Source organism: Cetorhinus maximus, chromosome 6, assembly GCF_964194155.1.
Source record: "Cetorhinus maximus chromosome 6, sCetMax3.hap1.1, whole genome shotgun sequence".
NCBI lineage: Eukaryota > Metazoa > Chordata > Chondrichthyes > Lamniformes > Cetorhinidae > Cetorhinus > Cetorhinus maximus.
The window spans coordinates 73,435,934-73,461,341 of NC_135884.1; the positions used below are offsets into that span (position 1 = coordinate 73,435,934).

The 25,408-nt window shown below is 45.9% G+C and overlaps 2 protein-coding genes across 2 annotated transcripts in view; one reads left to right on the top strand and one right to left on the bottom strand.

Moving 5' to 3' along the window:
• Positions 1-2,689: 2,689 nt before the first annotated feature.
• On the top strand, positions 2,690-22,583 carry gmppb (GDP-mannose pyrophosphorylase B). The gene is made up of 10 exons (XM_078543854.1): positions 2,690-2,834; positions 4,834-4,968; positions 5,688-5,768; positions 8,409-8,457; positions 9,243-9,385; positions 10,067-10,225; positions 11,062-11,140; positions 12,684-12,811; positions 16,509-16,691; positions 20,153-22,583. Exons 2-10 carry the CDS (start codon positions 4,840-4,842, stop codon positions 20,282-20,284), a joined length of 1,083 nt encoding a protein of 360 aa, XP_078399980.1. The 5' UTR covers positions 2,690-2,834; positions 4,834-4,839; the 3' UTR covers positions 20,285-22,583.
• Positions 22,232-25,408, bottom strand: part of rnf123 (ring finger protein 123) — a 440,342-nt gene continuing 437,165 nt past the window's right edge. Inside the window, exon 39 of the mRNA XM_078543856.1 lies at positions 22,232-24,832. Coding sequence (XP_078399982.1) covers positions 24,733-24,832 — 100 coding nt within the window. The 3' untranslated portion in view covers positions 22,232-24,732. The remainder of the gene's footprint in view (positions 24,833-25,408) is intronic.

A 25,408-nucleotide genomic window follows, 5' to 3' on the forward strand; every position in this document is an offset into this window, starting at 1 on the left:
TACCAATGGTCAGTTTGGGTTCCACCAGGGCCACTCAGCTCCTGACCTCATTACAGCCTTGGTTCAAACATGGACAAAAGGGCTGAATTCCTGAGGTGAGGTGAAAGTGACTGCCCTTCACATCAAGGCAGCATTTGGCCGAGTGTGGCATCAAGGAGCCCTAGCAAAACTGGAGTCAAAGGAAATCAGGAGGAAAACTCTCTGCTGGTTGGAATCATAACTAGCACAAAGGAAAATGGTTGTGGTTGTTGGAGGTCAGTCACCTCAGCTCCAGGACATCACTGCAGGAGGTCCTCAGGGTAGTGAACTAGTCTTCAGCTGCTTCATCAATGACCTTTCCTCTATCAGGAGATCAGAAGTGGGTCTGTCTCTAATGATTACACAGTGTTCAGTTCCATTTGCAACCCTTTTTTTAATTAATTCATGGGACGTGGGCTTCGCTGCCGAGGCCAGCATTTATTGCCCATCCCTAGTTGCCCTTGTGAAGGGTGAGAAGCCATCTTCTTGAACCATTGCAGTCCATGTGCTGTTAATACACCCATGGTGCTGTTGTGGTGGGGGAGTACCTGCGCTTTAATACAGAGATGATCAAAGAATGGTGATATATTTCTGCTGGTGCATTATTTGGAGGATAACCTGCAGGTGGTGATGTTGATTAGATTTTTCCCTCATGTTGGTTTTCTCACCATTTGCTGTAAACGCAAATGCAGGTGTTTCTTTCAGGACTTGGCCAGTTCCGTCAGTTGTGGTGCTATTGATGTTGAAGCTCCCAGAGTACATTCTGCGCCCTTGCCACCCTCAGTGCTTCCTCCAAGTGGTGTTCAACATGGAGGAGCACTGATTCATCAGCTGAGGGAGGACGGTATGTGGTAATCAGCGGGAGGTTTCATTACCCATGTTTGACCTGATGCCATGAGACTTCATGGGGTCCGGAGTCGATGTTGATAACTCTCAGACCCACTCCCTCCTGACTTTATGCTCCACTCTGGTAAATTTGTCCTGCAGGTGGGACAGGACAAACCCAGGGATGGTGATGGAGGAATCTAGGACATTGGCCATAAGGTATGATTCCGTGAGGATGACTCCTCAGATAATGAAGCAGTCGACATGCGGCAAGTCCTGGGCGACATTCAGGCCATGGCTGATAAGTGGGAAGCAACCTTCATGCCAGACAAGTGCCAGGCAATGACCATCTCCAATAAGAGAAAGTCCAAAGACTTCATCTTGACAATCAACAGCATTACCATTGCTGAATCCCCCACCACTGACATCCTTGGGGCTCACCATTGACCAGAAATCTATTGTGACCGACCACCAGATGCTGTAGTTACAAGAGCAGGCTGGAAGCTGGGAATTCTGTGGCAGCCACCAATGGTGGAGCAATTAAAATTGGGAATGCTCAAAAGGCCAGAATTAGATGAACACAGATATCTCAGAGGGTTGTGGGACTGGAGGAGATTACAGCAATAGGGAGGGGTGAGGACATGGAGGGATTTGAAAACAAGGATGAGAATTTTAAAATCAAGATGTTACTTGGCTGGGAGCCAATGTAGGTCAGTGAGCACAGGGTGGCCTGAATATTGGCCAGGTCTTGCCACATGCCAACTGCTTCATTATCCGAGGAGTCATACTTGCCGAATCATACCTTACAGCCAATGTCCATCACCATCCCTGGGTATGTCCTGTCCCACTGGAGGTAAAGGGAAGGGCAAGGATGGTACCTTGGGGCAGGTCACTTAAACCTGGTTTCCAGTTTGAGGCCTCCCCATTCACTGTGACTCTTTGTTGTGGTTTGGGAAGAAATGTTCTCATCCATTGCTTAGTATTTCCTCAGACTCCATAATGATCTAGTTTGTCTGGTAGTTTTGAGTAGGGTACATGATCAAAAGCCTTGGAAACATCTAAAATCGCTAGATCTGTAGTGATGCAATTGTCAAGGTTATAGGTTAGATGGTGGATAGTAAGAATGAGTTGTGATTCTGTTCATCTGGCTTAGCGAAAGGCATACTGTTCATCGATAAGGATAAAATGCCCTTCAGGATGTCTCATTAGCCAACTATCAATGGTGTGTTCTGGTCATTTGCAGCAACCGCTAGTAAGCAAAATAGGTTGGTAGTTTGCTGCATTGTTAGGGTATTGGAGAGATGTTAGTGGACAGGTAGCTCTTATGTGTTTATGGATTGCTGAAAACTTTACTATAACATATGCAAACTCATTTGCTGCAGTGTTAAGATGGTTTGAGATGTCACCAGGACCATCATATCAATAAATGATTCCATATCATGGAAAGCTGGACTACTTTAAATCCGGGCTTCACTTTAGAGATTTGTTGCCACCATTCAAAAATTACAACCCACATTTCAATGTTCCATCTGTATCAAAGACATATTCTAATTCTGCTGGTGAAATGATCAACTGTTATTACCATTGCCGCCAAGTTAAACCAGAGAAAAGCGATGGTAATAACAAGCTAAGTCCACTGAATGCCCAGGGGCGCTGTTCTCCAAGCTCCTCATCCCTAGGCCCATCTTGTTAACTCATTTCATTCCTTGGCGTTGCACGGCTCTCACTTCCGGTTGGTGCTGGCTGCCGCTGTCCGTCGCTCATTGGTCGATGCTGCATCTCTCCTATTGGCTAAACGTTGCCTCGCCACGCCCTATTCTCACTTCCTATTGGTCTATACACTGACCGCGTCCTGCTATTGGCTGTTGCCAGGTTACGGCGCGGCCGTAGTGCCACGTCGCCCATGTTTGAGGCCCCGTGGGGGGGGAGTGGCCGATTTCCCGGGAGCCGGAGGCCGGAGTGGCTGAGAGACATCGGGCCCGGGCTGATCGGTAAGTGAGTGGCCGGGCTCCGGGCGGCTTGGAAGGGGAAATCAGCCAGGGGTGGCCCCAGGCCCCGGCCCATCCACAGCTTTTACTAGAATAAAACATCCCGAGGAGCTGCAGTTATGAAGCTAAATGTGACACCGAGACTCATGAGGACATATGACAAAGTTAAATAACCAAGAGCCTGGTCAAAGATACAGATTTTCACAAGTCGGGCGTGGGGTGGAGAGGTTTAGGGAGGGAATTCCAGAGCTCGGGGCCCCCAGTGGTGGAGCGATTAAAATCGGGGAATGAGAGGGGCGCGGGTATCTCAGAGGGGCGTGGGTATCTCAGAGGGGTGTGGGTATCTCAGAGGGGTGTGGGTATCATGGGCGGGTATCACAGAGGGGCGCGGGTATCTCAGAGGGGCGTGGGTATCATGGGTGGGTATCACAGAGGGGCGCGGGTATCTCAGAGGGGCGCGGGTATCTCAGAGGGGCGCGGGTATCTCAGAGGGGCGCGGGTATCTCAGAGGGGCGCGGGTATCTCAGAGGGGCGCGGGTATCTCAGAGGGGCGCGGGTATCTCAGAGGGGCGCGGGTATCTCAGAGGGGCGCGGGTATCTCAGAGGGGCGCGGGTATCTCAGAGGGGCGCGGGTATCTCAGAGGGGCGCGGGTATCTCAGAGGGGCGCGGGTATCTCAGAGGGGCGCGGGTATCTCAGAGGGGCGCGGGTATCTCAGAGGGGCGCGGGTATCATGGGCGGGTATCACAGGGGCGCGGGTATCGGAGGGGCGCGGGTATCTCGGGCGGGCGCGGGTATCTCGGAGGGGCGCGGGTATCTCGGAGGGGCGCGGGTATCTCGGAGGGGCGCGGGTATCTCGGAGGGGCGCGGGTATCTCGGAGGGGCGCGGGTATCTCGGAGGGGCGTGGGTATCATGGGCGGGCGCGGGTATCTCAGAGGGTTGTGGGGCTGGGGGAGATCACAGAGAAAGTGAGGGGGGGCCAGGCCTTGGAGGGATTTGAAAACAAAGCTGAGAAGTTTAAAATTGAGATTAACCAAGGGCCGGTGTAGATCAGAAAGCACAGGGGTGATGGGGAACATGACTTTGTTACACTAAGGGCACAGGCAGCAGGATTTTGGTTGAGCTCCAGTCTGCAGAGAGATAATGAGCAACTGTGTGGGAGTGTGTTAGAACAGTCAAGCCTGGAGCTAACAAAGATGTAGATGATCCAAGGCTGGGGTGGAAACAGCCAATACTATTGAGGTTGAAGTCGATGGTCTTAATGATGTTGCAGCTCTGTTGCTAGACACTCATCCCAGTGTGAAACACAACACCAAGGTTATGAATGGTCTAGTTCAGCCTCAGACTGTGGACAGGGAAGGGGATTGAATCAATGGCTAGGTAACAGAGTTTGCAAATGAAGGAAATTCCTGCTCATCCAATACCTGATGTGGGTCAATCAATTTGTCAAATTAGGGACAGTGGAGAGGTTGAGAGAAACGGTAGAACTGGGTGTCATCTGTGTACATGTTTAAATTAATGTTGTATTTTCTATGATGTTGCCAAGGGGCAGCACGTAGATGAGAAATAGGAGGATACAATGTCTCAATGACATTTGCGACTTTGATAAGAGTTGTTTCAGTACTGTAGCAGGGGCAGAAACCTGATTGTACGGATTCAAGCATGTGGGAATGATGGACAGGATTTGGGAGGTGACAGCATGTTTAAAGATTTTGAAGAGAAAAGGGAGGTTGGAGATGGTTTGAAGGAGAGAGGGAACCGTTAACAAAATCAGCCAACATGGGGCCATGTCAGGAAGTTAAGTGCTCAACGGTTTTGTGGGAATGTGTTTATTCTTCCCTTGATTCACTCCCTCCCCTGTTGGTATTGATGTTTACACTGCTGTCTGTCACCCTTCTGTTGTTGCTGGTACTTTGAAGCATTTCAAGGCTCTGTTCTCACATGTTCACCCCTGGATTATCGATTGAGATGTTCAGATGTTGCTTTGCTTTTGTTTTTACAGCTGACGATGAAAGCATTGATTCTGGTTGGAGGCTACGGCACGCGGTTACGACCGCTGACACTCAGTGTTCCGAAACCGCTGGTGGACTTTTGCAACAAGCCCATTCTTCTGCACCAAGTGGAAGCTTTAGTAAAGGTACAATCAGCACTTTCCAGAGAGGAACGGGATCAGAACGTGAGGGAATGGAGCACTTACACACCAAATAGGAACTTAAGGATCTAGCGGCAACATTATGCCAATGTGTGACAATGATTGGCTGTGTATAGGGGCAAAGTTCAGGGCAGTGCACCTTCCCAAATTACTCCAACCATTCGATTTTATTTCTTTATTACATGAGCTTGTAAACCTTTAACATTGTGCAAATATTATACCTAATAATCTAACTCTCTCTCATATTGGTACCAGCATATTTTGAAGACTATTACAGATATACCAATATGATTTAATGTTTTCCCTTTCAGCTGAATTGGCACTAATACTGAAGAGACTAGTGACAGTGTTCATTAACACTGAGTTGACAATTCAACAACTCACGTTGTTCCTTACCTACCAGTAACAAATCTGCTGTCAGCACTACTTTATCCTCGTGTTGTAAAGTACAACATCGCAGGGCAGAATCTCGAAATGTATTGCTTGTTCTTAAACAGTTTGATATCCAGATCTGATCAATTTTGCTCACTGTGTTACACTTCAGCTGAAATCCTGAGGATAACAGTACAAGGAGTGTTGTGATAATGCATGTATGTGCTTATTGGGAGCATTGTACTAATCAGCCTAAAAGTGCAGTCTGTGGACAGATGGTTCTTGAGCCTCTCTCTTTCCATGGATAACCACGTTGTGTCTGTTTTGAGCAGGCTGGTGTATCGCATGTGATCCTCGCTGTCAGCTATATGTCAGAGATGTTGGAGAAGGAGATGAAGGAACAGGAGCAGCGGGTAAGGTGGAAAAGGCTACGGTACTGGACAGGCCTGTCTCCTGCACACTAACTGTTTCTGTGATTGTGCTAGACACAGTGAAAACAGGAGCTAAATTCTGAATTTTGCAGCTTGATTAAATGCAGGAACAGTTTATTTAACTTGCTTTCAAATTAAGGTTGGCGGAGTTCACTTCCTGTGTCTGATTGGTTCTTTATTGCTGAACTGCAGGGAAAGAAGGTGGGAAATATTTGGGTGCAGGAGAGAGAAGGGGAAATTAATCTGACATGGTAACCCCACTGAACTGTATAAGGTCACTCTATTTGAAAGTGAAACAAAGGAGCTGTGTTTTGAATGAAATGGCTAGAAGTTAACTTCAAGTAAATTGAGTGATAGTCGGTGTGGATCCTTTGATGGCTCATTGGATAATGGTGCTTTGGGGTGTTGAACCATACATGCTGGAGAGGCTGAAGGTTAAATCACGTAGCCTATCTCAATTTAGCTCTTCTCTGTCGGGAACTGCAGTTGGCCTCAGCATGCGTGGGGCAGAGAGATCCAGAGACTCCTGCTGAATGATGAAGATCAATTGGGCTCTGCTGTGGCAATCCTCTCGCTGTTTTTTAGCCTGCTGGCCCTCACTGTTGAGGGACCTGTGTGAAGGCAGCTGCTTGGGGAAGTACCAGAGGGAATATTTGATTGGAATTACAGAGTCAATGGGTAAACTTCCCCTCCTGGTCCCCATGTTAGCCAATATTGTGAACGATTCTCTCCCTTTAGGTTCTGTTTGCTCTCCTTTAAATCCACCAGTCACCACCCCTCCTCAAAAAGTTAACCCTTGATCCCACTGTCCTTGCAAATTATCATCCCATCTTCAACCTCTTTCCTTTCCAAAGTCCTTTGCTGCATCCCAAATCTGTTCCTATCTTTCCCAGAGCTTTTTGAATCCCTCCAATCAGGTTTCTGCTCCTGTGACATCATTATAACAGCTCTTTTCAAAGTCACTAATCACATCCTATGTGACTGTGCCAAAGGTAAACTTTCCCTTCTCGTCCTTCTTGACCTGTCTGCAGCCTTTCACATGGTCGACCACACCATCCTCCTCCAACCCCTCTCCACTGTCATCCAGCTGTGGGACTGCTCTCACCTGGTTCCATTCTTCTCTGAGTAATTGTATCCAGAGAATCACCTGCTGTGGTTTCTCTACCTGTTCCTACACAGTTACCTTTGGTGCCCCTCATGGATCTATCCTTTGCCCCTTCTATCTCTCATCTACAAGGCAGCATCATCTGACACCCAGCTGTACCTCACCATCACCTCTACTACTGTCACCAAATGATCAAACTGCTGATCTGACATCCAGTACTGGATGAGCAGAAATTTCCTCCAATTAAAAATTGGGAAGACTGAAGCCATTGTCTTTGGACCCCACTATAAACTTCATCCATCTTCCTGGAAACAGTTTTAAAACTAAACCAGAAAATTTAGAATCTTGGTGTCACATTTGTGCCCAAGATGAGCTTCCAACCGCACATCCGCACCACCACCGAGGTCCAACCGCACGTCCGCTCCACCGCCGAGGCCCAAGCGCACGTCCGCTCCACCGCCGAGGCCCAAGCGCACGTCCGCTCCACCGCCGAGGCCCAAGCGCACGTCCGCTCCACCGCCGAGGCCCAAGCGCACGTCCGCTCCACCGCCGAGGCCCAAGCGCACGTCCGCTCCACCGCCGAGGCCCAAGCGCACGTCCGCTCCACCGCCGAGGCCCAAGCGCACGTCCGCTCCACCGCCGAGGCCCAAGCGCACGTCCGCTCCACCGCCGAGGCCCAAGCGCACGTCCGCTCCACCGCCGAGGCCCAAGCGCACGTCCGCTCCACCGCCGAGGCCCAAGCGCACGTCCGCTCCACCACCGAGGCCACCTGTTTACACCCGCATAACACTGCCTGACTCTGTCCCGCCTCAACTGCTGAAACCCTCTTTCATGCCTTCGTTACCACTAGACTCAATTATTGCAATGCACTCCTGGCTGCTCTCCCACATTCTACCCTCTGTAAACTTATTCAATACTGTGCCTGCGTCTTAACTAATGCCAGGTCCCATTCCCCATCTCCCCTATGCTCCCTGATCTGCATTAGCTCCGGGTAAAACAATACCTCGGCAAGCCCCCACAAAAAACGATATGATAATGACCAGATAATCTGTTTGTAATGTTGGCTGAGGCATAAGTATTGGCCAAGGCACCGGAGACAATTCCCCACCTCACTTTCAAATAGTGCCATCAGGTCCTTTACATCCACCTAATATGGCAGACGGGCCTTCGGTTTAATGTCTCTTCTTAAAGACAGCATTAGCAACAGTGGAGCACTCCCTCAGTACTGCGCTGGAGTGCCTGCCTAGATTATATGCTCAGGTCTCTGGAGTTGTGCTTGGGCCCACCACCTTCTGTCCCAGAGTTGCGGTGTTGCCAACGGAGCCATGGCTGCTATGCACAGGTGTAGGTGTTGGGTGAGCACCAGTCCTGGCTGCTCGGATATCCACCTCTGTCTCTATGCTTGCCTCCGACGAATGCCTACTTGATGGATGAGCCCCCCAGGAACTACAGAAGGAAATATATGTAATTGTGTATTCTTCACTAACCCACTATCTTGTGTTCTTTTTTCCCTTCAGCTGGGTATTCGTATCTCTCTCTCTCATGAGAAGGAACCTTTAGGAACAGGTAAGAAACCTCGCCACATTCACTACATATGACAGTGAAAAGTGCTCACCTTTCTGATCTTTCACACCTTGGCCCTGAGGGGGGTTGGAGAGACACACTGTTGTAATCAGATGTGATTTAAAAGCTAAAAATTTCTCACTAGATTTGATCAACATTATTTGCCCCTGTTGGAATCCTGGCACGTAGAATGTTACACAAGACTGGTTTTTCCTAAATTTCATTAACCCTAGTGCTATTCTGATCCTAAATCTCTTTCAGAATGGAGTGACTGTTGAATCTGTTAAGGGCTGGTTTATACCACAACAATACATCAAAAGAACAGGAGGCCATTCAGCCCCTCCTCTGCTATTCATGGTTCATCTGCATCACAAGTCCATTTACTTCCTCTTCTCCATATCCCTTGAAACCTTTACCAAAATCTAGCCATCTCCATCTTGATACGGTCCAATTGAAAACCAGTGTCATCTAACTATCAAGTGGCAGCATGCAGTTCCCTGCAGAGCAAGTGTCTAACCTGGGGTTATCCATGAGGGGAGAGGGGTTGGCTGGTATTTGAAACAGGGAGGGAGAATTGGAGGTTAAGCCATTGCCTGACTGCTCTCCTGCTTAATAAATGATTGGGTGACAATGGAAACCTGAAGAGGGAGTCGGTAGCACAAGGCAGAGAGGGACCTCCCATGCAGGGTATGTGACTGCTGGATGCTGATTGTGAATCTTGCTGTGTAAGGGCCCTATGTTGGAGCATGTAGCTGTAGTTGGCCTTTTTCACTGTTGTGTGTTTGCAGCTGGACCCCTCGCTCTGGCCCGTGAGCTGATCACCAGCAGCTCGGAACCTTTCTTTGTCCTAAACAGCGATGTCATCTGTGAGTTCCCCTTTGAAGAGATGGTCCGCTTTCACAAGCATCATGGAAAGGAGGGTACCATTGTGGTAAGTGGCGAAATGGTGGTGTAGTGGGAATGTCACTGGACGAGTAATCCAGAGGCCCAGGCTAATGCTCTGGGGACATTGGTTCAAATCCCACCATGGCAACTGGTGGAATTTAAATTCAATTAATAAATCTGAATTATAAAGCTCGTCTCAGTAATGGTAACTCAGGTTGTTGTAAAAACCCATTGGATTCACTAATGTCCTTTAGGGAAGGAATCTGCCACCCTTACCTACTCTGGCCTACATGTGACTCCAGATCCACAACAATGTGATTGACTCTTAAATGAAATAGCCTAGCAGGTCACTCAGTTCAAGGGCAATTAGGGAGGGGCAATATACTGGTCTTGCCAGTGCACCCACATCAAAAAAAATTACCGTGCCTGTTAAAACAGCCTTTAGTTGCTCTTGTGACCACTGTAATGCCCATCAGTGAACGTGCCCTTTCGTATCACATGCTAAGTTAAAGCCTTGAGTTAAGGGTATTTTTTCTCATCCAACAGCTGAGTGAAGCAGTGGGAACTGTCTGCTCAATGTCCCAAAAACTGAACAATGTTTCAACAGAGACTGAAAAGCAATAGTGTTTTTTAAAGGTTTCCCCCACCCCAGGCCCTCGTTACCGCTTCATGTCACCCTCCATGTGATAATAACTGATCCTCTTTAATAAGCCTATTTTTTTGACAGGTCACTCGAGTAGAGGAACCATCCAAATACGGGGTTGTGATATATGAAGCGGAGATCGGGCGGATACATCGATTTGTGGAAAAGCCTCAAGTGTTTGTGTCAAATAAGATCAATGCTGGCATGTATATCTTCAGCCCCACAGTCCTGAACAGGATCCAGGTATGATTCCCTTCACAGGAAAGCTGCTGCCTCTGAACCAGCAATGCATTTGCCAAGTGAGCAGGGAGACTTCAGGCTGATGGTCAAAGAGCAATTGAACCTAAGCTACCTTTTGTTCCCAGTCACTGATGAACATTATTTTTGTGTATGATAGACAGCACTTGGTGTGAATCACAGCCCTACTACCAGGCAGACTGGACAACAGGAGATCGTTTCACACATGTCAAAGTGAAGGATGTTAATGCTTCAAAATGAAGAATCAAATCCTGTTATGTTAGATATAGTCACAGTGGAAGGTGGAATAAAGCTCCCCCTACACTGTCCCCATCAAACACTCCCAGGGAAGGTACAGCACAGGGTTAGATACAGAATAAAGCTCCCTCTACACTGTCCCCATCAAACACTCCCAGGACAGGTACAGCACAGGGTTAGATACAGAGTAAAGCTCCCTCTACACTGTCCCCATCAAAAACTCCCAGGACAAGTACAGCACAGGGTTAGATAGAGAGTAAATGACAAAGATGCCATGGATAAAAAGGCAAAGGGAGTGAGACTGATAACACAGAGACTACTGGTGTTGCAGTGCTGTACCTGAGTAAGAGTAAACTAGCAATCCCCCATCCTGTCAGTTTTGTGTAATGTGTGTGTGGCCAACTGAGGAAGGGTAAATTGTGGACAGATCCAGCACATTTGACAAGAGGGAGAGGGGAAGTGAACGTGGCCGAGTAACTAACCATTTAATAGGACTGGGAGTCTGTGAACCTGCTGGTACTGTGTGAGCCAAGTTGTTGGGTCCTGTTTCTGGTGCTGACTGTGTGCCCTATGTCTCTCTGCAGCTCAGGCCCACCTCCATTGAGAAGGAAATTTTCCCCGTCATGGCACAGGAGGGACAGCTGTATGCCATGGAGCTGCAAGGTGAGGCATGCACTCAGATCTGTGGCAGAGACTCCTTCTAAACCATGCAGTCTTTCAGCTTCAAGTTTGCTCACTGTGATGTTGAAATGATAACCCAACACCCTTTCTTCCCCATCACACCCAAGCATGCCAGCTCTTTCTCACCCATATCTGCTGAAGCAGTGATCATTTAGATGAATGTCCACAAGGGCATTCCATTGTTCAGGAGCACACGCGCACACATATTGTAATTGGAAGCCACTGCAGAGCAATTGGGGGCAGGAAGGCCAGCTGGTTTTACCCAACTTTCCCAATTCTAGTGTCCACACTGCTGCCTGGAGTGAGATCAGTTTGTAAAGCACAGGCCTGTGATTGCTGTAACTTGTCTTCAGGCATGAAACCCCTCGAGTTCAAATTTCTGTCACTTCCTCTCTGCTGGGAGAATCTTTACAATGACTGCTGAGCTAGTGCAATTGTGGTTGGAGGGTCAGGGTGGAACAGCACATAATTAATTGTGTAAAACTTACTCATCTGGTGTTCTCTAGTTTCTTAAAGTCTGCATTAGTTGTACATTGCACAAGAGGCAGCTTTGAGGTGGGGTCTGCTCCTGAGGAAGGTCCCGCCCATGGGGAACATACAGAAAAATGATTTCCTCTAGGGGGAATGCGGAACAAATTGGCATCATGTGAAAGTGATAGCTGGCTCATGTAGGAGTGAAATCAGGAAGTGTAATGGAAATCAGGAACTCTTTCCTCCAAAAAGCTGTGGGGTTAACTGGAGCTTTCAATTCCCATACTGATCAGCTTTTGTTTGTAAGGACATGAAGGGATATGAAACAACAGTGGATAGATATTGTTCAGGTACAGATCAGCCATGATCCAGCTGAAAGGAAAACAAGGTTATGTTAAACCTTCCTAATCACTGGTATTGTGGCCAGTTCTGAACATTGCACTTGAGGAAGGATGGATCAGGCCTTGATGAGGATGCAGTGGAGATTTACTGTGGAGAGGCTGGAGGACTGAGCTTTTCCTCCATAAAGCAGGGAAGGCTAAGGGGGAGATTTGATAGAGGTTTTCAAAATCATGAAGGATACTTACAAGGTAAAAAGGGTGAAACTGTTTCCATTAGCAGGAGGGTCAGTAATCAGAAGATACAAATTTAAGATAATTTGCAGAAAAACTGGGGAGATGAGAATCTTTTTCACTCTAGTGAGTTGTCACGATCTAGAATGTGCTGCCTTGAAAGGGCAGTGGAAGCAAATTCAATTATAACTTAAAAAGGAATTGGATAAATACTTGATAATAAAAATTTGCAGCCAGGAAAGGCCAGGGAATGATACTAATTGGATAGAGCTGGCACAGGCATGATAGATTGAATGGTCTCACCCTGTTCCTGTGTTCCCAAAGATGATGATTTCTGGAGCCCTAGGCAGTGTGGAGAATTACTGCTGATCTCAGTCAGAGGGTCTGATTGTGTCCAGGATTGAAATCAGCTGAGGGACCTCAGGAATTGTGGGTTGTCATAAACCTCTGGCAAATGATGCAATTGTTTACTTTGTGTGCAGGGTTCTGGATGGACATAGGGCAGCCCAAAGATTTCCTGACAGGGATGTGCATGTACCTGCAGTCCCTTCGACACAAAGCACCGGACAGACTGCACCAAGGGCCTGGCATTGTTGGAAATGTCCTGGTGGTAAGTCTGTGTGTGTGTTGGAGAGCATTGCGCCCGGTCTCCATTTATACCATCATCTCACTCCACTGAGCTCTTCATCCTGGTTAATTTGGCTAGGCACTGCTGTTCTGGAAGCCTGTGACTGCCGCTAACTTCCAACCAATAATTACACCATCTGCTCAATTCTCAGCGATATACAATGTCACACATTTACTCAGCTTTGGGTCAGTTGTTGCCACTGGATAGAATGTTAGACCTTGTGGTCTGTCCCACCACTGAAACTGTCACAATTAGTCAGAGTATTTCACCAACTCCCCTGATTGTCGATCTAAAGCCTCCGTCCTCCCCACTGAGCTTGGCAACAATCCTCTGAGGAGCAGTGGGGCACCTGGTCTGCATCAGTTTGTTCAGTGGACCTGGAAATGGCAGCTGAAAGAATTGGGTAGATTGAAGTTGGGCTTACTGCTGACTGGAGTGACATTTTTTATTCATTCGTGGGATGTGGACGTTGCTGACAAGACCAGCTTTTATTGCCCATCCCTAGTTGCCCTTGAGGTGGTGGTGGTGAGCTGCCTCCTTGAACTGTTGCAGTCCCTGTAGTGTAGGTACACCCATAGTGCTGTTAGGGAGGGAGTTCCAGGGTTTTAACCCGGTGACAGTGAAGGAACTGCAGTCCCTGTAGTGTAGGTACACCCACAGTGCTGTTAGGGAGGGAGTTCCAGGGTTTTAACCCAGTGACAGTGAAGGAACGGTGATATATTTCCAAGTCAGGATGGTGAGTGGCTTGGAGGGGAACTTCCAGGTGGTGATGTTCCCATCTATCTGCTGCCTTTGTCCTTCTAGATGGTAGTGGTCGTGGGTTTGGAAGGTGCTGTCTAAGGCACCTTGGTGAATTCCTGCAGTACATCTTGTAGATGGTACACACTGCTGCTACTGTGCGTCGGTGGTGGAGGGAGTGAAGGTTTGTGGATGTGGTGCCAATCAAGCGGCTGCTTTGTCCTGGACGGTGTCAAGCTTCTCGAGTATTGTGGGGTCAGGAGGTGAGTTACTCACCGCAGGATTCCAAGTCTCTGACCTGCTCTTGTAGACACAGTATTTATATGGCTAGTTCAGTTCAATTTCTGGTCAATGGTAACCCCCAGGATGTTGATAGTGGGGGATTCAGCAATGGTAGTACCATTGAATGTCATGGGGCGATGGTTAGATTCTCTCTTGTTGGAGACGGTCATTGACTGGCATTTGTGTGGCATGAATGTTACTTGCCACTTGTCAGCCCAAGCCTGGATATTGTCCAGGTCTTGCTGCATTTGGACATGGACTGCTTAAGTATCTGAGGAGTCGCGAATGGTGCTGAACATTGTACAATCATCAGCGAACATCCCCACTTACGACTTTATGATGGAAGGAAGGTCATTGGTGAAGCAGCTGAAGATGGTTGGGCTGAGGAACTCCTGCAGTGATGTATTAGGAGTCAGAGGCACTGGAACAATCTTAATGGTAGCAATCTCCCTCGGCTTTTCATTATATCAATAGGAACTACTGTCATTGGAGAATGCAGCTCCCAAACTGCTTGACACCCAAAGTCATGTAACTGTTGTGATGGACCTTGTTAAAGGTTTCTTTCGTACCACAGCATACTGCTAGTGGAATAAATTGGTTGGAATTTGGGTTATTCTGTGTAATCAGTCAGGAAACCCCAAACCTTTTATATTCTGAACACAACTTCAGATCAATTCATCTTGGCCAAGTGGATCTTCCTCTGTAACTGTGCCTGGTGAATAAATCTCTCAAACCATGTTCCAGCCTGGGTCTGCTTGGAAATACCACTGTTGATGGAATGCTGAGCATTTGTATAAATTGTTGGTCTTGATATGTTTTACGTTTGTAGGCTGGATTGTTAGGAAGTGGCGAATTGTCCATTTTCTCCCAGCAGGTGGCAGTGATTGGCCAGTGAGTGATGTTGGTGGTGCAGCCTGGAAGCAGCAGTGTCCCTCTCTCTCGTCGCTAAGGCCTCTAGTTTAAAATCCAATTCTGTTCCGCCCATGTAACATTCTGGGAATTTTTTTACCTGGGATTTTGGGAACCAAAACCTGAATTTTTTTTGTAATGAAAATTGTAAAACAAAGAATCGAGATTGCAATTGGATCATTGGATGTTACTGCATTCCAGTGGTTAAGATTTTGGTGTGTTTATAATAGGCTAGCAGTAAGAGAGTGATTGCTGCAGCTCAGTGTAACCCAAGTCCAGTGAAACTCCAGTCTCCCTGAGCTGCCTAGTTTTGTAAATAAAAGCACACAGTCACTGTGATACTGCAATATGTTCAAACATCAGTAAAAAGCATTTCAAAAGTGAACCATAATTCAGTCTAAATTCTGGTTTTAATTCAGGGTTTCTAGTTCTGTTCACATACTGCTGCCCTTATGCCCTCTGCTTTCCTTTTTATCTGTCTGGATTTCATCCTGTATTAACTTGAACTTGACCCTTTTTTAATTCATTCTTGAGATATGGGTGTCGCTGGCAAGGCCAGCATTTATTGACCATCCCTAACTGCCCTGGAGAAAGTGGTGGTGAGCTGCCTTGAATACAACTGAATGGTTTGCTAGGTTGTTTCGGAGGACAGTTATGGATCAACCACATCGCTGTTGGTCTGGAGTCATGTGTAGGTCAGACTAAGAAAGAATGGCAGAATTTGTCCCCCAAAGCATTTTTACAACAATCTGGTAGTTCATACCTTCCATCCTATATTTTCTAATCTTGATATCTCCACATTTTGGAAAAGGAGACAAATTTTAAAATGTTTAGAAAGCCTGCCTTTAAACCAATCAAAAAGTCACTTCTGGGAATGTGGGAGTTGCTGGACAAGTTGGCATTTATTGGCCATCTCTAGTTGCCACAACTGAGTGGCTGATTGGTGCATTTGAGAGTCAACCATATTAGTGTGAAACTGGAATCGTATATAGGTCTGACTGGATAAAGATGGCAGATTTCCTTCCCTAAAGGACATTAATGAAATCAGTTGGGTTTTTCTGCTAATCCGACAGCTCCATTGTCACCACTCATTGAATTGCTGTGTTAAAATAGGCAAGGAGGTCCTGTTATGGCTCCTATCATGGGGGTGGGGTGAGATATGGGGGATCCCAAGGTGCTCCCTCCCCTTCTAATGCTGAAAGTCCTTGTTCACTTTTAAACACAGTGGCATGTGTACTTCTCCAAGTGAGGGCACTCACAGTAAAGGCAGCAAGTGTGAGTCAGTGCTGTGGGAATGAGACAAAGCATGAGGACTGGAGAATGAGCCTTTTGAAAATATTGTCTGCTTGCACTGAGTCAGGTGCTGGGGAAACTTTCCAAACATCCAGCATCGGAACTGAGCACACCCCAGACAAGATAGCACACAGCCAGAGGCCGCTTAAATCTCCCTCCCCTAATAACTGCAGAATGCCATCTTTATCTACACCCAGCACCAGACTGCTTAGTCCTGTCTGAGTGACATTGCCAATTGGAGTTAATTTACAGGGTGAAGCACAATGGGAATAGGATTGCCACTGGCGAAAGACTTGACAAGAGACTTCCGTCCATCTGCCTGGGCCAGGTGTGGAGGATTGGCATCTAGCCCTCAGTTTGATACTCTCTGTGTTTCAGCCCACACATTCATTTTGCTGTGTTGGACTCGCCTCCCATAGACTGAGACTCACTGTTAATTGGTCATTCTCTCTACTAGGACCCAAGCGCCCAGATTGGAGAGAAATGCTACATTGGACCAAATGTGACAATTGGCCCTGGAGTGGTGATTGAGGATGGGGTACGGATAAAGCGCTGCACAGTCCTGAAGGGCTCACGGATACGCTCGCACTCCTGGCTGGAGTCCTGCATCATTGGCTGGAGCTCCGACGTAGGGCAGTGGGTGAGTGAATGAGTGTGTGGTGGGGCGGGGTGTGTGAATGAGAATGAGAACAGTCAGTAGTTGAGGAAGGGTGGTGGCAGTATTGGGGAGTGAGGGAAGGTGATGAGGTTGGAACGACAGAGGACGGTGGGGCATCTTTTATTGTCATCGTGGTTCCCTGACTGTACTCGTGCGAATGCATCTCACGGACAGTATCTCGACTTTTCAGCCCTCTAGCTACTATTGGCATGTGACACTAAGCTCCCAGTCTTCAGCTTATGCTGCTCAGTAATGACTGGTTGGCAGATTAGGGACAGTGAGCAGTGTTGCTCAGCTCCCCGGAGCTGGCAGTGGATTAATTGTAGGTTCACGGATTCGACATATCGGTGGAGAATTCGATCAACCCTGCGCCTATTTTCTGGGTGAAAATGGGAGCAAAATGATCCAATATCACAGGCTCGTGTCCCTTACCCAAAAGCATCTCAAATATGTCCAAAATTATAGGAGCTACCTTATGTTCGTGTGGACCTGTCATGTGAACACATGGCCATTTATCCCTTCAAACCTATTCCACCATTCAGTAAGGGTGCGGCTGGTCTGTGTAAAGGATATGGGGCTTTTTAAAGTTTTTTTTTGGTGGGGGGGATCTTTGCTCTAACAAAAATCTACCAGTCGGTCACACATCAGTTAATTTGTGGAAGAGTTCCAATTTTCTAACACCATTTATGTTAACCCAGCATTTCGTCAATTCTGAAAAGTCTGCCTCTAATTTTTAGTCCTAGACTCTCCTATCAGTGGGAATAGTTTCTCTCTGTCCACCCCTTTAATATCTTGAAAGTTTTATCGAATTACACCCCAGTTTGTGTAATCGTTCCTTGTAATTTAACCCTTGCAGTTCAAGTATAATTCTGGTAAAACCTACATTGCACCTCAAGGTCAATATATTGTTCCTAGTGCCCATAACTGTTCTCAGTAACTCCAGGGGCAACATTTTCCCCCCCATCGGGGGGGGGATGTGCGGGAGTGGGCATGGGCGGGTTCCCGATCGGCGCCCCTGGTTGGAGTCGTGCCATTTTATGTGGGCGGGCCAATTAGGGCCCTCCCAGCATGATGTCCGCTCAGAAGCGCTATGCCCTCCCCGTACAGGCAGGGGGTTGGGATTCCCTGAGCCGGGAGTGTGCACTTTCGCGCATGCGCACGATAGAGTGCACAGATCTTCCTGAGGCAAAGTGCTGTCTCAGGGACATCGCTGGAAGTTTTAAAAATTTGTGGAAAAAAAATTCCTGACATGTCACATGAACTGGGACATGTCAATTTCTTTTATATCAACGTTTCATAAACATTTTAGAGCCCTCACGAAACCTCATCCCGCTTGTGGATGAGGTTTCATGTTTTTTCTAAAGGCTCCCTGGCCTCCTCGCCTGTCCGCCAACTTTAAGGTTGGACAGGCAGGCCCTTTAATTTGCCTAATTACTTTTTTAAAGGCCTTAAGTGGCCATTGACAGTTCGGCAGGCGCGCAGCTGACTCGGTTGTGTGCCCGCCAAACTGAAAATCTAAATGAGGTGGGGTGACATCGGGGGACACGCCCGATATCACCCCGCGTCATTTTACCCATTGGCGACTTGAAGATGCAGCCCCAGGTGTGGTCTAACCAGGGCTTTGTATATCTGAAGCATGACTTCTATGCTCCTGTATTCTTGTCCTCTAGATATAATTCATTTGCCTTTTTGATTATTTTCTGTACCTATTCAGGACATTTTAATTTGTGTGCCTGGACCTCCCAAGTCATTTTGAACCTTCACTGTTTCTGGCTTTTCACCATTTAGAAAGTGTTCTGTTCTATCCATTTTAGGTCCAAATTGGATAACTTCACATTTGCCCACATTGAAATCTGTTGTCCATGGTTTTGCCCATTCACTTAATCTATTAATATCTTTGTAATTTTTATGCTTCCACCCGCACTGCTTACAATACCACCTAGTTTGTGTCATTAGCAAATTTGGATATGTGGCTCTCTATCCCATGGCTTAAGTTGTTAATAAATGTGGTGTATAGGTGAATCCCCAACACATCCTGAAGGGGACACCATGAGTGACATCCTGCCAATTAGAGTACCTCTGTCCATTGTTCCTACTTTGTCTCCTGTTGCTCAGCCAATATCGGGTCAATAATTTGCCTTCGATACCATGAGCTTCTTTAGCTAGTCGTCTCCCATGAGGGACTTCATCACATTCTTTCTGGAGGTCTATATAAATAATATCCATAGACATTGCCCCGTCCACTACATTAGTCACCTCTTAAAAAAATTCAATCAGATTCCATGCTGTATCTCTCTGATCAGCTGAAAATGTTCAAGGTGTTCAGTCCCCCTATCTTTAATTATAGACTCCAGTAATTTCCTAACAATGCAGGAGACCTATAGTTCCTTAGTTTCTGTTTGTCATCTTTCTCAAATAGCGAGTGATCTACACAAGTTTCCAGTCTAAAGGAAAGGTTCCTGAATTGAGATGTTTGGAAGATTATAGTGAAGGTATCTGCCTTGTTCTCACCTCCTTCCTTTAAAAGCCTGAGATGAAAACATAAAATTACAGAAGTATTATTAAGTGAATGGGCAAAACTGGCAAATGAATTTGTGTAGGCAAATGCGAGGTCATTCATTTTGGACCTAAAATGGATAAAACAGAGTATTTTCTAAATGGTGAAAAGCCAGAAACAGTGGAGGTCCAAAGAGCCTTGCTGGGTGGGGGGGGTGTCCGGGTACACGGATCATTAAAATGTCCTGAATAGGTACAGAAAGTGATCAAAAAGGCAAATGGAATGTTGGCCTTTATATCTAGAGGAAAGAATACAGGAGGGTAGAAGTCATTCTTCAATTCTTCAGCTTTACAAAGTCCTGGTTAGGCCACACCTGGAGTTACTGAGAGCAGTCCTGGGCACCACACCTCAGGAAAGATATACTGTCCGTGGAGGCAGTGCATATTTACTAGAATCATACATGCACTTTGAGGATTAAATTACTAGGAGAAAATTACACAAACTATGTTTGTATTCTATGGAACTTAGAAGGTTGAGGGGTGATTGATCGAAGTTTTCAAGATATTAAGGGAAACTGTTGAAGTAAATAGAGAGAAACTATTTCTACTGGCTGGGGAGTTCTGGACTAGGAGGAGGCCTTGTTTAAAAATTAGAGCGAGATATTTCAGGAGTGAGATAGGGAAATGTGCAAAGTTTGGAACTCTTTCCACAAACAACAGTTGATGCTGGATCAATTGTTAATTTAAAGTCTTATTACTTTTGATTAACAAGTCTGTAAAGGGGTTTAGGACAAAGGTGGTTATATGGAGTTAGGTTGCAGATCAGACATGATCTCATTGAAAGATGGAACAGATTTGAGGGGCTAAATGGCCTCCTCCTGTTCCTAAATAGTGAGATACGAGCTTATTGTTGATGTCTGGGATGATTGTTTTCTGTTTGTTTCCAGGTGAGGATGGAGAATGTTGCAGTCCTGGGAGAGGATGTGATTGTGAAAGATGAGCTGTACTTGAATGGGGCCAATGTCCTACCTCATAAATCTATCGCTGACTCTGTGCCTGAACCTAAGATAATCATGTAGGTTACAGCAACTGCTTGAGAGGGATGCTAGCCCCAAGTCCGAGCTAAAGGGATGAACTGTGCCAATCGTAAATGGATAGAATGGAGCTGATCAACTAATTAATGAGGGTCTGGATGCTTCATTAATTTGCCCCTCCTGAACCAGAACTCACACTGACAAATTACTTTGGAGATACTCTTGTAGCTCCCCATTTCCCAGCTGTGGGTATGAGGGATGTCCAACTTGAAATGGCTGAAGTTCATTTCCCACAACTATTTGCTGCTTATAATTATTGATGGTGGTTCTGTGAGGGGAATAAGTCTTCTGATGCAGGAATGGATCCAGTGCTTTGGCACATCTTATGCTGGTTAGAGGTTGGCTTTTAAAGCATTTCTTGAAAAAGCTGTATCTCTCAGCACTTTCTAAGGTTGATGTACTTTGTTTTCTGAAGGCTAAGTCTATCTCACCAACAGTATCAGGCTCCTCATTAGCACAGCATAAGACATGTGGCCGGTGTCTGGATGAGTTATCCCTGCGATTCTCTCTTCTTGGGTCTGTGGCATCTTCTTCAAAATAACTTTGGAAAAAACTTAATTCCATAAATCGTGTAGATTGCAGCTTCAAGGCAGGAAATAATGAGAGCAGAGGTGGTGATATACATGTCACACCCAGTTACCAGCTTGCTCTTGCTGTACTAAACTGGGTTCAATCCCTCATATAAAATTCCACATTGTAACTGTAGCTCTATAAGGCTATAATATAGGGTGGGGAAGGATAGTTTGAGAATAAACATAGGGTTCTGACATGACTGCACTATGTTAGATGCTTTGACATCAATGCTTCTCTGCTCCCTACAGCGATGTCGTTCCCTGGAGGTCAATGAAGGTGAGCATGTTTTAAGATGTAAGCAGTTACCCAGTCAATGGTGAAATAATGACCAATGATAACAGTAGGAGCTCCAAGCCAACTTGTGTTTTTAAATTAACTTGTATGCTGGTTTTCTATAAACTCAGCTTTATTTGGAATTAGAGAATTGCCTGTCGGTGGAAGGTATTATTCAGATTAAGATTTGTTTCTTGGAACAGATGTGAAAGTGGCTGCTGAAAGTGCCTGTAAAGTGAGTGAAGCACTTCAGTTGTATTTTATGCAGATGAAGCCAAGCAGAATTGTATAGGTTTCATAACAATAGCTGTAGTCTATCTGTGCTAAACACAACTTGATTAGTGTACTCCAATGGTGCTCATTTAATTATCAAAGAGTTGACCTCTACCAGGTGGGCAGTGAGCTGAGTACTTTCCACTTTCACACTGCAGTGGATTACAGACCTGCCACAGTTGTTTTGTAAAACTGGTTATTAGTACATTTTGAATGGAGATGGGAAGAATACTCCCATCACTGTAACTGCAATTGCTGTTTAGCTGATGTTTGTTTGACATGCTGGTATAAGAATGGAGACTAGGTGGGAGTTAGGGAATGGTTAAGGGATGTTGCACTTGATAGAAAGTTGCCAGCATTCTGATGGATGAAGCAATGACATCATGTCGCTGTTTCCTGGCTGCACTGAATTATTTTTAAATATATATATTTTGTGGATTTTAAGTAAAAGAGTTACAAGTCTGATTGCTGCATTTGTCACCTTGGTTAGTGTGAAAATTACCCAAAGGTACAGAGATATATTATCATCTAAACTAAAGTATAAACAAGGTTCAAGAGCAAAGTATGTCAGAAGCAATTGCTGAGAGCAGGCCTCAGTAATACACAGTTGGACAGGCTGCATTCGCTATGCTGGGCTGTCGCCAGCAATTGACTGACTGCTCCAATAAAGGCTGATTGGTTCTTGCTGCCATTTTGCTGGAATGCTTTTGGGAATTTCTGCAATGTTTGATAATTGATGGAGTTGAGGTGATGTAGCTGATTGGGTGACATGTATAGCTTTCTGTGTACAAACACAGTGGAGCAGGCCTAGAGAACGATGGATAAATCATTTTAATGCTCAGGTCTGCATGTAAATTCACACAAGAACAGTCTATCAAATTCAACACAAGCAGCAGCTTCACGCACTCTCCACACCTCCAACAAAAGGGACTCCCAGTAAAAGTATTAAAAGCAGGAATCATTGGGCTTTCACACTGCATGCAGTTTCAGTGATGTGGAACAAAAGGCTTACCACTTGTAGAGGCCTTCCCTCACCTGTAACACATCTAACAGCAACAGAACTGGGTCCTAGTAACCTACCTGCGCTCTTTATAATCACCGTTGAAACAACTGTTTGTGGAATTCTTGTTTTGTAAAAATTAAACTGGAAATTCTGAACCATTAAGGGATTCTCAGGCAGTTCTCAGACCATGACAACACACTTTTATATTGGAACCACACAGCTAGTCACAATGTTCAATCTTTCATTACTTGGATGTGGTTGAGAGATAACATCTACAGTTAACCCTCAGCTCTGTTGGATTCTCATCTCTAAACAAGTCAGTGGTTCAACTTAACACTCTCATCTGTGCACAGCCCAACAGCCATAACAATAGTTCCAACTGGTGATGGAGGAGGGCCAACAATTGCACTGTTCTTTTAGGGACACTTGCAGTGTGAAATGTTAAGTTCTAGCTTTAAATTGCACTGCTGCTTGGGCTACAACACTTGACCAGCTATCATTGATGAATGCAAGGTGAGGTGGTTTTGGTGAAGTGCGTGTTGTGGGTTGACCAAGTGCTGGTGACTCAGTGTTTGTCACCACAATTGCTGGTGTGAATGAGGTCTGGTGGGTACAATTAGGTTTGATTAGTGAAGAAGGGCAAATCATTAAGATTGAGAGTCAGAACACTCTCTCATGCATACTGTGCTGGTAGCTCTGGGCAGTCGCAGAGCATGCTACCAGGAGGATTTGGCATCGGTTAAAGCTGCACAACTCCCATGGGGCAATTACACTGTCTACCCACTGCTGTCTGAGAGCTCAGTGCTGATATGCCTCTCACTCATTGGGCTTCTTTCTTCCAACAATTTTCTTTATTATTACTTTTAGAACTTGTTGATTTAAGCTGGCCAAGTTTTAGTCAGTAACACATGTTTCACAAACTGGGGCGTGGACAAGGAGAAGTCTCCAGGAACCTCTAACATTTGTATGCAAGATCCCCTTGACAATCCAGAATCTAGGATCGAAATGTCATGACAAAACAACTTTCTTACTGCTATTAATGTTAGTGAGGTTTACATTGTTCTGCTGTCGTAAACAGCTGTGTCAAAAATATGACTTAACACAGCCATTTCCCTTTGTTAGTTGCCTTTGGACAGTAACATAGAACATACGGAGACACAAGATCCTGACTCGTGCAATATTCAGTGTCAGGCACAATTCAAGATTTTGATATGTTAGATAAACATTTCTTCAAATTCAAACTGAAGGGGTAATGATGAGAAAAACACTAAAGGATGGAAGTGCAGGGGACACTAGGTCAGACAGTTGGGTATGGGAGGCTTGGGGAAGTTGGCCATTTGAGTGATGTGACTGGGGCACAGACAAAAATGTGGTGACACAACTGGAAAGGATCACTGATATCACCATGAGACAACTCAGGGATGCCACTAAACTTCAGCATTACTGGGCCTGGGCCAGATTCTCGATGTCAAGCACATCAAATTAAAACCTCAGCCCCATATCAATGGGGCCTAAGCTGGGAATCCAGCCCTGGTAAAGCAATCAGATGGACAGGAATTGCAGCAAAACACTTCCCATGTAGGATTGTGTAGCAAGACTGCTCAGAATGCCTGGCGGAATCTTTGAGTTTGAAGGAAATGTTCCCATTGTTTTCTGACGAACTGGGTTAAGGATAAAACCTAATCCAGCACAAAGGGCAATGAACAATGCAGCTGATCAACATATACGCAAATTCTGTCAGTGGTGAGAAGTTCCCAACAAAAACCTTAATGGTCAGTGAAAGAGATTCAGGCAGTTCTAAGCAGCTTCCCTGGAGCATAAAATAATCAATAAAAGGATGTCTTCTCACAGGTTACTGGATAATTAACTGGTTGTTCCAAACCCCTGCCTGGCTCTTACTGACACCAAACAATACAGTAGGAGACACAGAGACATGTGTTTCCTATTGCTTTCAATATATTTAAACTTGACCCCAATTTTTGTCTCATGAGCTGGTATATGGTAGGCATTAGGACCCAGTGTGGCATTCATTGTTAAGACACAATTTGCTTGTCAGTGTTCCATGGGATAGAGCGATATCCAATCTGTAAATTGCCCTTCAGAACACGTTTGACTCAGTCACTAGTGATCAATATTTGAAACAAGATAGCAGTCTAACAAGCATATCACTGCTCAGTAAAACGCTGACAATCACTCCCTTAGTGAACATCGGATATTGATCATTCCGATCCCTGCATAATGCGTAGTCCCCAATGTCCTGAAGCAGCATCTCTCCTTTACCCTCAGTGTTGAAAAGCAGGGTCAGTAACAACTAGGAGGAGGATGGTTTTGTGTAATCATCCACTGCTGTGATCATGGCCTTGCAGAAGAAACAATCTTTGTTGTTCATCAGATGCTGGTTGATGCAGGCCCTGGAAGGACAACAGCAACAATTAAAATCCTGATTTAGTGGCTCAAAAACTTAGCTCAGCGGCTTCCTGAGCGTCTATTCCTTCTCGCCATGTAGTGTAACACCTATACAGGAGAAACAAAGCTTCAGAAGGGCTGGCCCCTCACTGCTTCCAAATACCATGAAATATTTCACAAATCTCATTTTCAGCTTTCCACTAAGTGTTTAAAATTGGGAGTCCTTATCTGTGCCACTTCAGTCCATACTATATACTGAAGGACAAAATATTTCATTGACTGAGTTATTTTGGAACTCAAAGGTGTTAGGGGAGTAAAATACACAAGAGTAGAGTTTCAGGGAGAGGGTTCAGGGTGGGCACAAGGGAGGAGAGAGGGAGGAATGCAGAGTAAATTCCCTTCCTAAAGCTGGCCCTTCAGTAATATGGGCTGAGTTTTATCATCGTGAGCTGACACCACCTCAGCAGTTTCCAGGGCCCTGGCTGCATTTTTCAGAATCAGATGATTAACGAGTTTAAAGGACGGCCGCCCATCCCCAAGAGCTGTGGGCCAATTGGATGGCCGGAGGTTAAGGAGCAGTG

What these genes read in the sequence shown, in the direction of transcription:
- gmppb (XM_078543854.1), top strand. Translation starts at nt 4,840, where the DNA reads ATGAAAGCATTGATTCTGGTTGGAGGCTACGGCACGCGGTTACGACCG. An exon ending in TGAAGGAACAGGAGCAGCGG is followed by an intron (nt 5,769 to 8,408) that starts GTAAGGTGGAAA and finishes TTTTCCCTTCAG; the next exon opens with CTGGGTATTCGTATCTCTCT. An exon ending in GTATGCCATGGAGCTGCAAG is followed by an intron (nt 11,141 to 12,683) that starts GTGAGGCATGCA and finishes CTTTGTGTGCAG; the next exon opens with GGTTCTGGATGGACATAGGG.